This window comes from Caretta caretta, chromosome 5 (genome assembly GCF_965140235.1).
Source record: "Caretta caretta isolate rCarCar2 chromosome 5, rCarCar1.hap1, whole genome shotgun sequence".
In the NCBI taxonomy this organism is placed as follows: Eukaryota; Metazoa; Chordata; order Testudines; family Cheloniidae; genus Caretta; species Caretta caretta.
In genome coordinates this window covers 65269352-65283911 of record NC_134210.1, presented here as the reverse complement: position 1 = coordinate 65283911, position 14560 = coordinate 65269352, and the positions used below count along the sequence as shown (strand labels likewise).

Below are 14560 nucleotides of genomic sequence, written 5' to 3'. Positions count from 1 at the left end.
CACTGACAGACCTAACCAAAAAGAAACAGCCAAATGCTGTTCAGTGGACCGGAAGGTGTCAGAAGGCCTTTAACAAGCTTAAAGCGACACTCATGTCTGACCCTGTACTAAGGGCCCCAGACTTTGACAAACCGTTCCTAGTAACCACAGATGCATCCGAGCGTGGTGTGGGAGCAGTTTTAATGCAGAAAGGACCTGATCAAGAATTCCACCCTGTAGTGTTTCTCAGCAAAAAACTGTCTGAGAGGGAAAGCAACTGGTCAGTCACTGAAAAAGAATGTTATGCCATTGTCTACGCTCTGGAAAAGCTACGCCCATATGTTTGGGGACGGCGTTTCCACCTGCAAACCGACCATGCTGCACTAAAGTGGCTTCACACCGTCAAAGAAACTAACAAAAAACTTCTTCGGTGGAGTTTAGCTCTCCAAGATTTTGATTTCGACATCCAACACATCTCAGGAGCTTCTAACAAAGTGGCTGATGCACTCTGCCGTGAAAGTTTCCCAGAATCAACTGGTTAAAATCGTCCTTGAGATGTGGAAAATATTGTTAGTCTTTATGTACTTGGTAGTATATTTAGAGATGCATGTGTCTTATTAACTCTGTTTTCCTAGAGCTCCAGGAAGAAATCCCAGCCAGTGTTTCACCCTAGCTGAGATTTGGGGGGCGTGTCATAAATATAAAGGGAAGGGTAAACCCCTTTGAAATCCCTCCTGGCCAGGGGAAAGCTCCTCTCACCTGTAAAGGGTTAAGAAGCTAAAGGTAACCTCGCTGGCACCTGACCAAAATGACCAATGAGGAGACAAGATACTTTCAAAAGCTGGGAGGAGGGAGAGAAACAAAGGGTTTGTGTCTGTCTGTGTGCTGCTCTTGCCAGGGACAGAACAGGAATGGAGTCTTAGAACTTTTAGTAAGTAATCTAGCTAGGTATGTGTTAGATTATGATTTCTTTAAATGGCTGAGAAAAGAATTGTGCTGAATAGCATAACTATTTCTGTCTGTGCATCTTTTTTGTAACTTAAGGTTTTGCCTAGAGGGGTTCTCTATGTTTTTGAATCTAATTACCCTGTAAGATATCTACCATCCTGATTTTACAGGGGGGATTTCTTTCTTTATTTCTATTTACTTCTATTTTTTATTAAAAGTCTTCTTGTAAAAACTGAATGCTTTTTCATTGTTCTCAGATCCAAGGGTTTGGGTCTGTGGTCACCTATGCAAATTGGTGAGGCTTTTTATCCAACATTTCCCAGGAAAGGGGGGGTGCAAGTGTTGGGAGGATTGTTCATTGTTCTTAAGATCCAAGGGTCTGGGTCTGTAGTCACCTAGGCAAATTGGTGAGGCTTTTTACCAAACCTTGTCCAGGAAGTGGGGTGCAAGGTTTTGGGAAGTATTTTGGGGGGAAAGATGCGTCCAAACAGCTCTTCCCCAGTAACCAGTATTAGTTTGGTGGTGGTAGCGGCCATTCCAAGGATAACGGGTGTAATATTTTGTACCTTGGGGAAGTTTTGACCTAAGCTGGTAAAGATAAGCTTAGGAGGTTTTTCATGCAGGTCCCCACATCTGTACCCTAGAGTTCAGAGTCGGGGAGGAACCTTGACAGGGGTGACTCGGGATGTAATAATTTGCAGATGTTTAAGATAAATAATTGTGTGCCAGTTGAGAAACAACTGAGAGAAACTTTGAAGGAACCTAAACAATGTAGATGAATGGGAAACATGACAAATGAACATTGTTGATTAAATGCAAAGTAATGTACAGTAAAGGAGGAAAAATAAATTACTCTATATACATGATAGGTTTGTAAAAGGAACCTCACCCATCATCAAGTCCAGTCTCCTGAACATAAATCTATTAAGCTCCATCTTAAACCTAATTAGGTTGTTTGACCCCATAATTCCTAGGGGGAGGCTGTTTGCAGAACCTCACTCTGACAGTTAGAAATCTTCTGTTAAGTTCCAGCCTAAATGTATTCACAGCCAGTTTATACCCATTTGTTCTTGTGCCACTATTAAGCTAAAAGACAAAAAGCTATTCTGCCTGCCTGGGGTTGACTCCTCCCTCCACACCCTCATGTATTTACCGGGTCAAGCTCCAGGGATTCCCCATGCAGTTGTCAAAGTAACAGCCGTGTTAGTCTGTATTCGCAAAAAGAAAAGGAGTACTTGTGGCACCTTAGAGACTAACCAATTTATTTGAGCATAAGCTTTCGTGAGCTACAGCTCACTTCATTGACTTCACTTATAATGTCTTCTGCAGTTTCCACAGTATGCATCCGATGAAGTGAGCTGTAGCTCATGAAAGCTTATGCTCAAATAAATTGGTTAGTCTCTAAGGTGCCACAAGTACTCCTTTTCCCCATGCAGTTGATATGTCAATTCTATTGAGAGAGAGCATAGCAGGGCCATAGGAGAGTAAATACAGCCCCAAGTGAGCCAGGTTTTGACTCACTTTTGATGGTCAAGTTTTACAATTTTCTACTGCCCATGTCTTTTTGTTTGGTCTCCCTCTACCCCAGCTTTACTGGGTATTAAAGGGCCACTATCCATTTAATACCAATTGTTCCTGCAGCAGTCTGATAGTAACAGCCTGTTGAGTGCCAACCCAGATAATAAGTATATACAATAAAATTGAGCAGAGTGGGCTAGGATTTAACTATAGCCTCCTAAAATCTTAGCAGCTGCTGTCCAGTAAGCCTCTAGTCCTGCAGTGGCTTATGCACATACTTAACTTTATGCATGCCAGTAGTCCTCCTGACTTTGATGGGACTACACACATGCATAAATCTTTGCACGATTAGGGCATAAACATGGTCAGTTAATGTTGTTTCCTCTTAAACCAACTCTAGCCTGCCAAGGTGTTGGATCATATTAAAGAAGTTCTGTATTAAAATCACAAATGAGTTTGATTCCCAATAGTTTAAATTCCAGGGTATTACTAATTAAGAGGTCTTTTGGCACTTTCTCTCCCTCTCTGTGTGAAACTTGCAAGCTGCTAATTGTGTTAGTACATTCTAAGACAGAGTCTGTTCTCAAAGCAATTCTTTGTAACAGCTACTCACACAGAGAGAGACTCAAAGCAATACTCTTTAACACAGAAACAGCACCCAGAGATTCTCCACCCTTTTGTTGTATCATCTCACTTTGTTAACAATTGTGATTAAAAGAGAGATAGAGGATTTATGTGGATGGATGCTTGGTGTGGATAATAACTGAATGATCAGGGAGGTGCCAGCCTAAGAATCCAGTGTCCATTGGCTGAAGAAGGCGTCAAGTGGAAATAACCAGAGGACCCCCAGAGGGCAGACTGGAATCCACCCAACAGCCTCAAGAATGGGAGAACCAAAGAACAAGATAACATCTGGCAGCATGGAGCCATCAGGAATGTGCCATCTGCTGATTGATTCAGCAACAGCATGATGAAGCAATTCCCATAGACTGGCATAGGAAGAAATTCCTATAAAAATGGACTCTAGAAAGTGAGAATTTTGGGGGTCTGATTCTGCAAACCAACTTCCAGGAGCATCAGATGAGCATCTGACAAGGCCCTGCTCCCTCCTCATGTCCAGGCCACCTGGCCAGTGGCTTGGCATGAGCAACTCTAAGGCTGGTAACTATAACAACCTTGCAGAACCTGTGTGTATGAATGAATATGTGAATAAATATGAAATTGAATGGAATGTTATAGCTATAACTAACTGCTTACTATGATTCTCTCTGTATTCACAATAAATGTGGTATTTTGCCTTTTTCCCTTTAATAAGATCCTGCTGGTTTTTACTTTATTGGTATAACAAAGGTACAAACGTGGGGGCAATTCATGCTATCACTGCCCCTCCTTTAAAAAAAAATCTCTCCTACTCTTCCCCCCTCCTTAAAAGGGAATGTATTTTCCTACTATCTCATTGCTGCAGGGTGCTTGAAGTGATTTTACTGAAAATTCCCTCTCCTTCCCCTTAAAAACAAGAAAATCAAGTCATACCATCAAGGGCCTGGTTGGGGACATTGGGTCAGGGTGTATTTGAAAAAATAAGTATTACAAAATAAATTGTTTTACACCCTTGTGCCAGCTGTAATAAACACCTTTTACCCGCATCAAAAAAAGAAAAGGAGTACTAGTGGCACCTTGGAGACTAACCAATTTATTTGTCTCTAAGGTGCCACTAGTTACTCCTTTTCTTTTTGCGAACACAGACTAACATGGCTGCTACTCTGATACCTGCATCAAAGAAATTGCTAACCAACTGCAGAGTGGATGACTGAATTCATGCCAGGGGTCAGTGCCAAGCGCTAACGGGATTTGCGAGTAGCGCACTGACCCTAGCGGTGCATGCAGAATACGCAGCTGTCCCCTTGGGGTTGACGGCTCATGCCTCCAGCTGTAGTCAAAGAGGCGGGAAGGGGATCCTTAAGGACTTTTCTGCGGGGCGCTCCCTTCAGCGCGGTGAGATGCCACGGCGCCCTCCCCAGCTCTAGCGCGTGCAGCAGCATCAAAGACGCTCGGGGCGCCGGGAAAGGCTTTTAAAGTTGGGGAGGCAGCAGTCCCCGCCCCGCGTGCCACTTATTGGCCGGGCTGCGCTCATCATTTCCCCGCCAGGGAAAGGGCGGGGCTAGCGACGCGGCGGAGCCTGGCGGAGGCCGCTGCTGCCGCCGCCTGCTCTGTACACGGGGAAGAAACGTGAGAGTCGCTGCCGAGCCAGAGAGAGCGGCGGCGCGTCGGTGCGCACACGGGCTCCGGGCGGCGCCAGGGGAGAGGCGAAGGACTTACTCCCCCAGCCGAGGAGCAGCAGCCGCCCTCGCCGCCGCCTGTGATTTCTGCCCGTAACAGCCGCATCTCTGCCTGCTCCTTCTTTTTAATTTATTTTTTTGGCAAATTGGCGTAGAGTCTTTGTCTTTTGTGTTTGTTTGTTTGTTTGTTGCACGCCCCTGCCAAACAAAGAGACGGGGGGTGGCTGAGGGAGAAGACATGCGTTCCGTCAGGAAGAGGTGGACTATCTGCACGATAAGTATCCTCCTGATCTTTTATAAGACAAAAGAAATAGCACGAACTGAGGAGCACCAGGAAACGCAACTCACGGGGTAAATGCAAAGCCTTGACTTGTAAGGATTTGACAAAGGCAAAGCAGCGTGTGAAATTTAAATGACTCAGGCTCTTTCTTTCTCTGTCCACCCCTCCACTCCCCATTTCCTTAGGTTTATAGTCTAGCATCTATTTCAACTTTGCGTTTCTCAGCTTGGGGATTGCTTTCATGGACAAAAGCAACCATTATGGCAGAATTGTCTCGCAATAAAGAGTTTGTCTTTGATTTGAGATTTAAGGAGAAAAAGTAAAGTGTGATCTGAGGTTTGCTGAATACCCCCACGCCTCACAAATGGTTGCCTTTTTTGCTGCGGAAAGGGGCAGAAGGAAACCAGTTACTTTTAAACAGGAAAGGGTTGATCAGTGTCGTGTAGTTTTGAAACGGGTGGCACGTTAGATTTGTTGTTTATTTGTGATCTAGGCAAGAACACATTTTCTAAGAAGGTTAGATGGAAAAGGCTTTTGACTGAGGTCTTGGGGACACCTTTCTGGTGGTTGCACTGACCATAATAATAAAATCAAGTTATTTTTCGTTTTGTGGTTTGAGTAATAACAAGGAGTTGTCTCTTTCTGCTTTTGTTGCTTTTGAAGTTTGTACAGCAGATTGCCATAACTTTGGTGATGGTGGCATTGCGTGTACGCTGTTTCTCGGGGATCTGAGAATAGATGAGAAAATCCCCTTCACTCTTCAGACGCTTCCTCTTGCAAACCTCCTCTTGGGCAGACCACCGCCTGTTTCTTTCTTCTCCCGATCCGTGATTAAGACAAAAAACTAAAAGCTGCTTGCTGTCTTCCTCTTGGGTTTATTTTTTTCTCTTTGGTCACTCCAGTTTTTTTTTTAAACTTGAAACTAACGTGAAGAAGCTGGTTTCTTAGCCAAGTCTTTGTTTCCGTCCACCAGAGATGATTGTAGAATTTTTATTCTTCCATGATTTTCTTTTTAAAGAAATGCGATAATGCAGCGGAATTTTATTATTTTTTATTTGTCACCAGAAGCGTAAAACTCGATTTTTTTTGGAAGCGTTCACAGTGGGGGGGTTTATTCATTAATGTTTGCACAAGCCCAGAGCTCACTGGGGTTGGAGGCGCAATATAAATGCAATATAAAAGCAGCGTCACTTATTGTGAGGGTTCATTGGGAGTGGGGGGGAGAGGGAGAGGAAGAATCGGAGATCCCCAGTGAATCATTTACAGGAATGAGAACTCCTTAAAGGGCTCATGGCAAACCTCTGCCCCGTACACGTGCCCCCTACGAAGGTGCCATGTGTGAACGCGGCGGGGCTGTGGAGGTATTACCTAGAGAGAGCATGGACCTCTCCGTATGTGCCTTTCTGTTCATGCATACAATATGGTTCCGTTACCCATGTGCGGCTGGCGTGGCTGGGAAGGAGGGTGTGTGCAGGGAGAGCCAGCCGGTGGCTGGTGTGCGTCCTTCTGCTTGCTGCCAGCCTGCCAATGCCTCGGAGCGGTTTGGTCCAGCCGCTGGCGGGCACAGCTGTGCTAGTGTGAAGGAGGCGAGTGCATCGTTCCCCCCAAGCTCCTTTCTATGCTAGAGGGAGGCGAGTGCATCGACCCTTCTCCACCCTCATCTCTCGCATCCCGTTTCCAAGTTCCTTGACCGGTAGCTATGCTGGAAGGAAGCCGGTGCATCGCTTCCCCCTTCATCCCGACCACGACCAGGCTTCCTGACAAGCAGCTGTGCTGCTGGAAGGAGGGGCGGACCCCGCACCGCTGGAGCGCCTCGCCTGCTCCCCCTATGCCTGGTTGCTGTGACCATGACAAGCAGCTGTGCTCAGCTGGTAGAAAGGTTGCTGCCGGCGGGCTGGAGCAGCTGCAGCAGCAGCTCCGGGCAGGCTTTGTGGTTGCCTCGTACGTAGTGCGTCTGAAAATTTGCATTGCGAGCGTTTGTCGACAGGAAAAGCGCTGACCATCTCTTTCAACCGCAGAGCCGAGCCGGAGCCTTTGTTAGCGAAGACAGGTTGCGAAAGGAGCACCCACAGTTCAGATAGCAGGGCTCCTCCTCCTTCATTAACGCCACTAATTACAGAGCTAGGGTGCCAGGCAGATTGTTCCGCGCCTGCCAGGCTGCAGCGAGCTTGTTCCTTCCTTGCCCTGCTTTTTTTTTTTTTTCCCTCTCCCCCTAGCATAGAGTTAAGCGTGGGAGCCCCTTTGTATTTTGTATGGTTAATAATGTATTGTTTGTATCACCTTTATAAAGGGACACATAACTGGGTGTAACTTTTTCTGTCTTGCTGCAATTTGGTACATTAAAATCTCAGGTTTAGTATAGTTTCTTTACAAATATAGGTATTATAGATACACACTTCACTCCTTTTCCCATTTACACAGGATCAGGGGCATCCACAATTCCTCCACACTCCATTTGGGCCACTTGCAGTTCCTTTCTCTTCAAAAAGAACAGGAATACTTGTGGCACCTTAGAGATTAACAAATGTATATATTAAATAAATTTGTTAGCCTCTAAGGTGCCACAAATACTCCTGTTCTTTTTGAGGATACAGACTAACACGGCTGCTACTCTGAAACCTTTCTCTTCAGACTTCTCTTGATGTGTGTATGTGTATATATAAAGTTAAATGTTTTAGTTGTGTGCCCAAAAAGACATTTAAAACTAGTTAGGCTTCTTCCTCACTAGCTTATTAAAGATAAATGTCTCCTAATAAATACGTGTTTATATTTATAAAACATATCCTAATAAATGTGTTTTTGGGGCACATATAATACATAAAAATATTTAAAATAATTTAGAAAGTAGTCCCTAACTGTTGTTATAAGACATAAAACCGACGTCTCCGAGTCCGTGATTTTTAGTGTCTAGCAAAGTTATGAATTTAAGATTCTAGGTTCGTCTCTTTGAAGATGGTGTGTAGGTTTCCTTTGAGGGTCAAGAACTGAGAGGTCCGATATGGAGTGATCATTTTATGAAAAGCATTTGCCCATGGATGATATGGTGTCTTTTTGTCTTTTATCATTTTTCTTTGAGTTCATTTGAGAGTGAAGGGATTGTCTGTTTTCACCCACATAGTTGTTGTGGCATATGATGCTCTGCATGAGGTATACCAACATCTTATGATAGGCATATGTAGGACCTATGGAACTGGAAAGGTGTGTTGTTGCGGTGTTGATCATCATAGCAATGGAGATCTGTGTTCCGGCTTTGCATCTGTTCTGGTAGGGTCTGGTGCTGCTTTGAATTGGTGTGTCCTGGTTTGAGGGAAGCTAGCTTCTGATGATTTTGGTGAAGTTGGGGGTTTGTTTGAAGGTCAGAAAAGAGGGATTGGGAAAGATTTCTTTCCGGAGTCATATTGGACCATATACAATATGATTATCCATTAATATCAATGAACCAAACAATCAGTATTTTACCCAAGATTGTTTGTTTGATTAATTGATAAATTTGTATATGACCAGAGAGTTTAATATATCTCCAAGGTCAGGAGAGTCAGCATCAAAGTTGATGCTTTCAGGCCTAAATTGCCCTTTGTCTTTAGGTGGATTTCACACTAACATCAATTGTAGTTCCACACAAATCTGGAGGGTAGAATGTAGCCCAAATTTGTTGTTACACTTGCCAGACTATTTACGCAAAGAAAAATTTCTGGGTGTTTGACACATGCTTAGTTTTACGTAAATGGAGCTTTTTCTTCGGTGTATTTACTGATATATCGGGGTAAAGAAGGGATAAGGAGAGCACTTTTATAAATAAGCAAAATTCTACTTCATTTGGAGTAGTAGAGCATTAATGCAGAACATTTGGGACTTTAAGCTCCTGAAAACTTGGTTTTTAAAGTTGTTCTATTGCATCATATTTGCAGTTTGTTGTAGCTGTAGAGTACATCTTGAAGACTAAATCAATCACATTTCAAATAGTAGAGTACTTTTTAGGTACAAGTAACTTAATTGCTAATTCTGTTATGTATGCCACTGTGTGAAAGTACTTAATGGATTACTCTTGGTTCAGTATAAACCAGAATCCTCTCCAATGTATTGTTATACAGTATACTTTCTTTGATTTATTTTGTTAATTTTCCTTTAGATGCATGTACTGTGTCGTGTTGCAAGGCAAATATATGCAGTAAATATGTTCACTGCAGTTGTAAAGAAATTTTAGTGCTTGTGGAGTTGCATGAGAATGGTTAAATGAATTCTGATTGAGATCTTTCCCAAAGAACATATGCAGATAACTTTCATTGACGCTAATAGGATTATTGCACGTGGACTTTTGCAACATCCTCCTACCCACTTCAAGTTAAAATAGAATAACTTGCATAAAGGTGAAAATTACTTAGTTGGATTTCAGTTGGTGGCACCTTACCTCTGAATTAGTACTACATCAGTGCCTCAGCTTGATAGCAATGGGGCACTGGGTTGCTAGTAGTGTTCTCTTTTTGATGAGTTGTGAAACCATGTTTGGCCACTTATGGGCTATTTAATGACCATGCTTGTTTGAAGTGCTACCCAAATTTTAGTTTAGGTAATTACATCCAACCTAACTAAAATCCCCCTGCCGTTTAAATTCGATTGGATTCATCACCATAGACTAATCTGTTTTGTACTGTTTGTGTGTTGCAAAATAATATTTTTTTGTAGTGCCTAGGAGCCCCTATCCTCAACCAGGACCCATTTGTTCTAAGCACTGTATAAACACAGAACAAAGACAGAGCCCCCAAGAGCTTACTGTCTGTCAGCTGGCATGTTCCATTTACCTGCTTTGAGATCTATTGATGAAAAGCTCTATACTGGAGCCAAGTATTAATTTTATTATTTATGTCTTATTTCAGAGGTGGATGCATTTCATTAGTAGGCAGAGAGACTCCTGTAGGTAGTTGATAAAGTAGTTTGAAATGCTATTGGATGAAAGGCACTCCAACTCTAAAATATTATCCAATAAGGATTAAAGCGGTGATTCTCAACCATTTGGGGATCAAGATCCATTTGTAAATCTTGATGTACTGTCATGACCCAGCAAATAGCTGGTTTACTAAGTATTTCTTACTCACAATATAAATAGACACATTAATGTAATAAGTACTACATATGTACGCCATGTGTACCATAGCGGCTGAGCCTGTCCTGTGGGACCGGCTTTGTTTTGCTTCCTGCTCTGGGTGTTGGGACCTCTAGAGTTTCAGTGTCGCTCATGTTTGGCTCAGCCTTCCTGATTGGAGGGGTGGGGGGCATTCTGAGAGTGGGATTGTGAACGGGCACATGGGGTTGTCGTGCCAATCAGATTTGGCTGAGTTGGTCCCTTGTCGTCATGATGGAAGAGTGGCTGGGCCAACCGTGAGTGGCACTGCGATCCCATGCACTAGGACCAAATTTTCCCCCACCAGGCCTTGACACAACCTTTTGATAAATTCTCGTGACCCAATTTTTGAATATGACCCACAGATTGAGAAACTCTGGATTAAAGAACCTCATATTTGAATTTAGGGAGCCAAACTTTGTCTCGTGTATCTCTGTGCTGGAGTCAGTGGGATTACCTACAAGAGAAGAATTTGGTTTAATGTTACTCTTGATATTTTTATTTGTAACTTTTTTAGGTGTCCTATTAAATTTGTGTCATTCTTTGGCCCTCAAGCATGCCACAGACCAGGACACCCCAATTCAATTCAATAATTGCAATTATTATTGTCTGATTTTAATTACAGTACCTCCATACATGTTCATGATCATCAGTCACCACTTCCTCTAGTGCACAAGGTTTTTCCACCTAAAAAATGTCCAGGTCTAACTCTGCTTCGTATGTAACTATGATAAGATCATTCTTTGATGCTGTTTGGCTGTGTGAAGCGCATGTGTGTGCAAAAGTTCCTAAAAATCAAGCTTAAATTACTCTGGGCATATTCTCCCTTTTGTTTCAAGCATGAACTTGTATGGAAATTCCATGAGCAGACCAAGGAAGAATATGCCCCAGTAGGTTGAAAAAAACTCCACATATGGGGGACTTGTAGTATCATTGGGAGACAAAAAGAATCGATGGTTCCCAGCACATGCATGATAACTGAGAAACTGTGTTGGGGAGAGGGGCGGAAAGCTAATACTTAGTGCATCAATTACAGGTTCTGGCCCACATCTGGTCAGTTTGGGACCATATTCACAATAAAAAGCTCATAGTACATACATTGTTTCCCCTGTATTTAAGGTATATGATTTAAAATAACTTAAATACACTGCAATTAAAGAGCGCTTATATTTTTCAGATTAAGTATTTCCTTGTATCTAAAATACCATTTTGTTAGGTGGAATTTATTTTTTTGAACATGTAAAATGTGTGAGGATGGGGAGAAATTCTTGCTGCTTTTCCTAATGCATATAAATAAAACTCCACTCGTATTTGTGATGTGTAGAAAAATCATCCTGGCAGCCCCAACCTTACCTTAATGGTGTCTTTTCCATATTACATTTCAGAGATGGTGAGTTGAGTTTGAGTAGATCAATGCTCAATAGCTCTGATAAAATAATTCAAAAGAGTGGCTCTTCAATCTTTCAACATTCTGTAGAAGGCTGGAAAATCAATTCTTCTTTGGTACTGGAGATAAGGTGAGTGCCTTGAATAACACACAGTTAATTTCATATTACTATAGCCTATAATTCTCTCCGTCTAGCAAACGTATCTAGAACTCCTGATTTACAGTTTAAAGGTGGCTGTTGCTTAACAAAATACTGTGCTAGTTCTATTTAATGTTGCACGGTGAATGACCTGAAACCCTGAAAAGAAGTAATACTTCCATCCTCAATGTATAAGAATGAATAAGATGTGAGCTTGAAATAACTGTGATTGATCTTTGTGAGGTAGTAAAATTGTAGTAGTATTGACATGTCATGCAGTTTCCTTTTTTCCGTTAAGTTACTTGAGGCCATAATGTGCCTGACACTAGGGTGGTCGTACCGCGCAGTAAGAGGAAGCCACAACCTCTCACTCTAGGTGGTTAGAGCAGGGCTTCCTGGACCTTGGGCCCAAGCCTGGGGGCTAAACGAAGGGAGACCAGAGCGCTGTGGGTATAGTACTTCCTCTCCCTGTCAAGAAAGCAGGGATCAGAAAGGGTAGGGAATGTGTGAAGCCTTCGCTGGCAGAATTGAGCCAGTAGGTGTGGTGGAATATGCTATACCCAGCGAAGGACTGTGGAAAGTTGCGTGCCTCCATGCTAGGGCAGCAGGGCAGTCTATGTACAGGCCCATATTTGGGGCATTGAGCAAAAATTCAGTCTAGTCCTTAAAGTGGGGCATCTGTGCCCTTTCTATGTAACCATTTTCTTTTTTAAGGGGCAAATCCTGAAGTCCTTAATCAGGTAAAACTCCTATTTATGCAAGAGTAGTTTGCCTAAATAAAGGTTTAGTGAGGCCTGCTGTATTGGGCCCATCGTTTTTATGTCTTGAATGCTAAAGCAAAGAGAATATATTAATAGCTCAATGATAATTAGCATGTGCAAAGTTGTGGTAAAAGGAATCTGTGGGATACTTATGACTCTTGAATGTACATCTGAACATCCATATGCTCTCACCATCCCTTTCAGAACAACCTGAAATGTTTGCCATTATCTTGCTCATCACCATCATCTTCCTCATCACCAGTGGCCATCATCTTGGCATCTCCCAAGGGCTACTCCATCTCTCGCTTCCCAAGCACACAGGCTGGGATACAACTTTTATGTTACGCTGACACCACTGTCTCTAATACATATTCAGTTAGGGTTTCTCTCCTCTTCCTTATTTGTATTTCCTCACTCTACTAATGTTGGCGTGCCCTTCTCCTGTAGGTTAGTATATGAATGATCTCAGCTTACTATCATATATCTCAATTCATTGCCCATGACACTATTGTGGTCAGACATCAGCAGATGTCTGACCATCCTAAAATATCAAAAGCTGGTGTTGGCTCTGTGCCTGTGGTTGGCTGGTGTTATGGACAAACTTCCCCCTTAAAAGTACTCTATTCTGGGTTCCCCAAAACTAAGGAGTGACCCATTAGGCCATTTATCTGCACCCAAGTTCATAGGCCTCAAGCCTTATGCTAATTACTGAAGCCAGTGTCTTACAGGATAGAGGCCTGTAGGTTCCTTGCATTACTACTGAAAAAGAATAAATGCTAAAGCTAGCTCTACAGGCTACAGTGATTAGTAAATGAACTCTAAAGTGAGACCTTCTACCTTTAACAAATACTTGGTCCCATTCTTCTTTAAGTTACACCAGTGTAAATTTGGAGTAAGTCCAGTGATTTTACTTACTGCAGTTTTATGTTGGTGTGACTGAGAGCAGAAGTAGTTCCACATGTGAACTACTTCTTAATTTAGTCCAAATTTTGCTATTTTTGCTAGTGCTGAGTTGTACCCTTAATGCATGAGTGGCCCCACTGAAATCTGGGGGGGGGGGAGGGGGGGGCGTGGTAATGGGCAGAGTAAAGTTCTGCTTACGAATAAGGGTGGCAAAATCAGACTCTTAAGTTACTTTTTGCTTCTGTTTGTACTCTGGAGCCTATATGGCTCATGCATAGTTAATTAATAACTAAATTTTGCTCTAATTTACACCTAGTGTAAATTAATGTAATTCCTATATCAATGGGATTATTTCGGGTTTAAATGGATGTAATGGATAGAACAACTTGAAGTGGGGATGGTGAGTGAGCTCAAAAGAACACTTCTTGACTTTCAAATCCTAGGTTGTTGGGCTGGCAATTAGCAAAATCATTGTTTGACTTGCAAACTGAGCGTATTTGCTATGCAAGTAATTGAGAGAACGTAATTATGAAACCCAGTAATACCTTTTTAGTCACTTTCCAAAATGTAAACATTTAAAACAAATCTATCTGGTTATGCAGGGCAAACCATAAGTGTGACCTTCAGCATTGTAGTAAGTATTTGGTTTACAGGTTACAGAAGGAAGCGCAGAATGTCATACAGTTGACAAACTTAATTTTCCCCAGTTTCAAGAAAGCAAAATATAACATTAAGACAAGGAGAACAAATGTTGAGGAGAGTGTCAGATAAATGCTGCAAAGCCTGTTTCTAGAGCTCTATCACACACGCTATCTTTAAACTACCAAAAATCTTCTGAAAAGTGTAAAGAAAACTATTGTAGAAACAACAGTGAGTCAATGCAGATACAGCAGAAACAAAAATAATGTTACTAAGAGAACTTTTTAAAATACTTTGGGCGTATCTTCACTATGGAGCTAAATCGGCATTGCTGCAATCGAAGCAGCAGCATTGATTTAGCTGGTCTGGTGAAAATGTGCTAAATCGTTGGGAGAGTGTTCTCCCATTGATTTCTGTTCTTCACCTCCCCAAGAAGAGTAAGGTAAGATGGTGGGAGAGTGTCTCCCATTGACACTGCATGATGTAGACGCTGCGGTAAGTGGATCTAGCTACATTGACTTCAGTTATGTTATTCACGTAACTGAAGTAGTGTAGCTTAGATCAATTTACTGCGGTAGTGTAGACCTGTCCTTCTTTTGAATAAGTGT

The 14560-nt window shown here is 42.4% G+C and overlaps 1 protein-coding gene across 1 annotated transcript in view; it reads left to right on the top strand.

Moving 5' to 3' along the window:
- The first annotated feature begins 4603 nt into the window (after positions 1 to 4603).
- ST8SIA4 (ST8 alpha-N-acetyl-neuraminide alpha-2,8-sialyltransferase 4) overlaps positions 4604 to 14560 on the top strand; it is an 86709-nt gene continuing 76752 nt past the window's right edge. The window contains exons 1-2 of the mRNA XM_048851410.2: positions 4604 to 5075; positions 11509 to 11640. Coding sequence (XP_048707367.1) covers positions 4963 to 5075; positions 11509 to 11640 — 245 coding nt within the window. The 5' untranslated portion in view covers positions 4604 to 4962. The remainder of the gene's footprint in view (positions 5076 to 11508; positions 11641 to 14560) is intronic.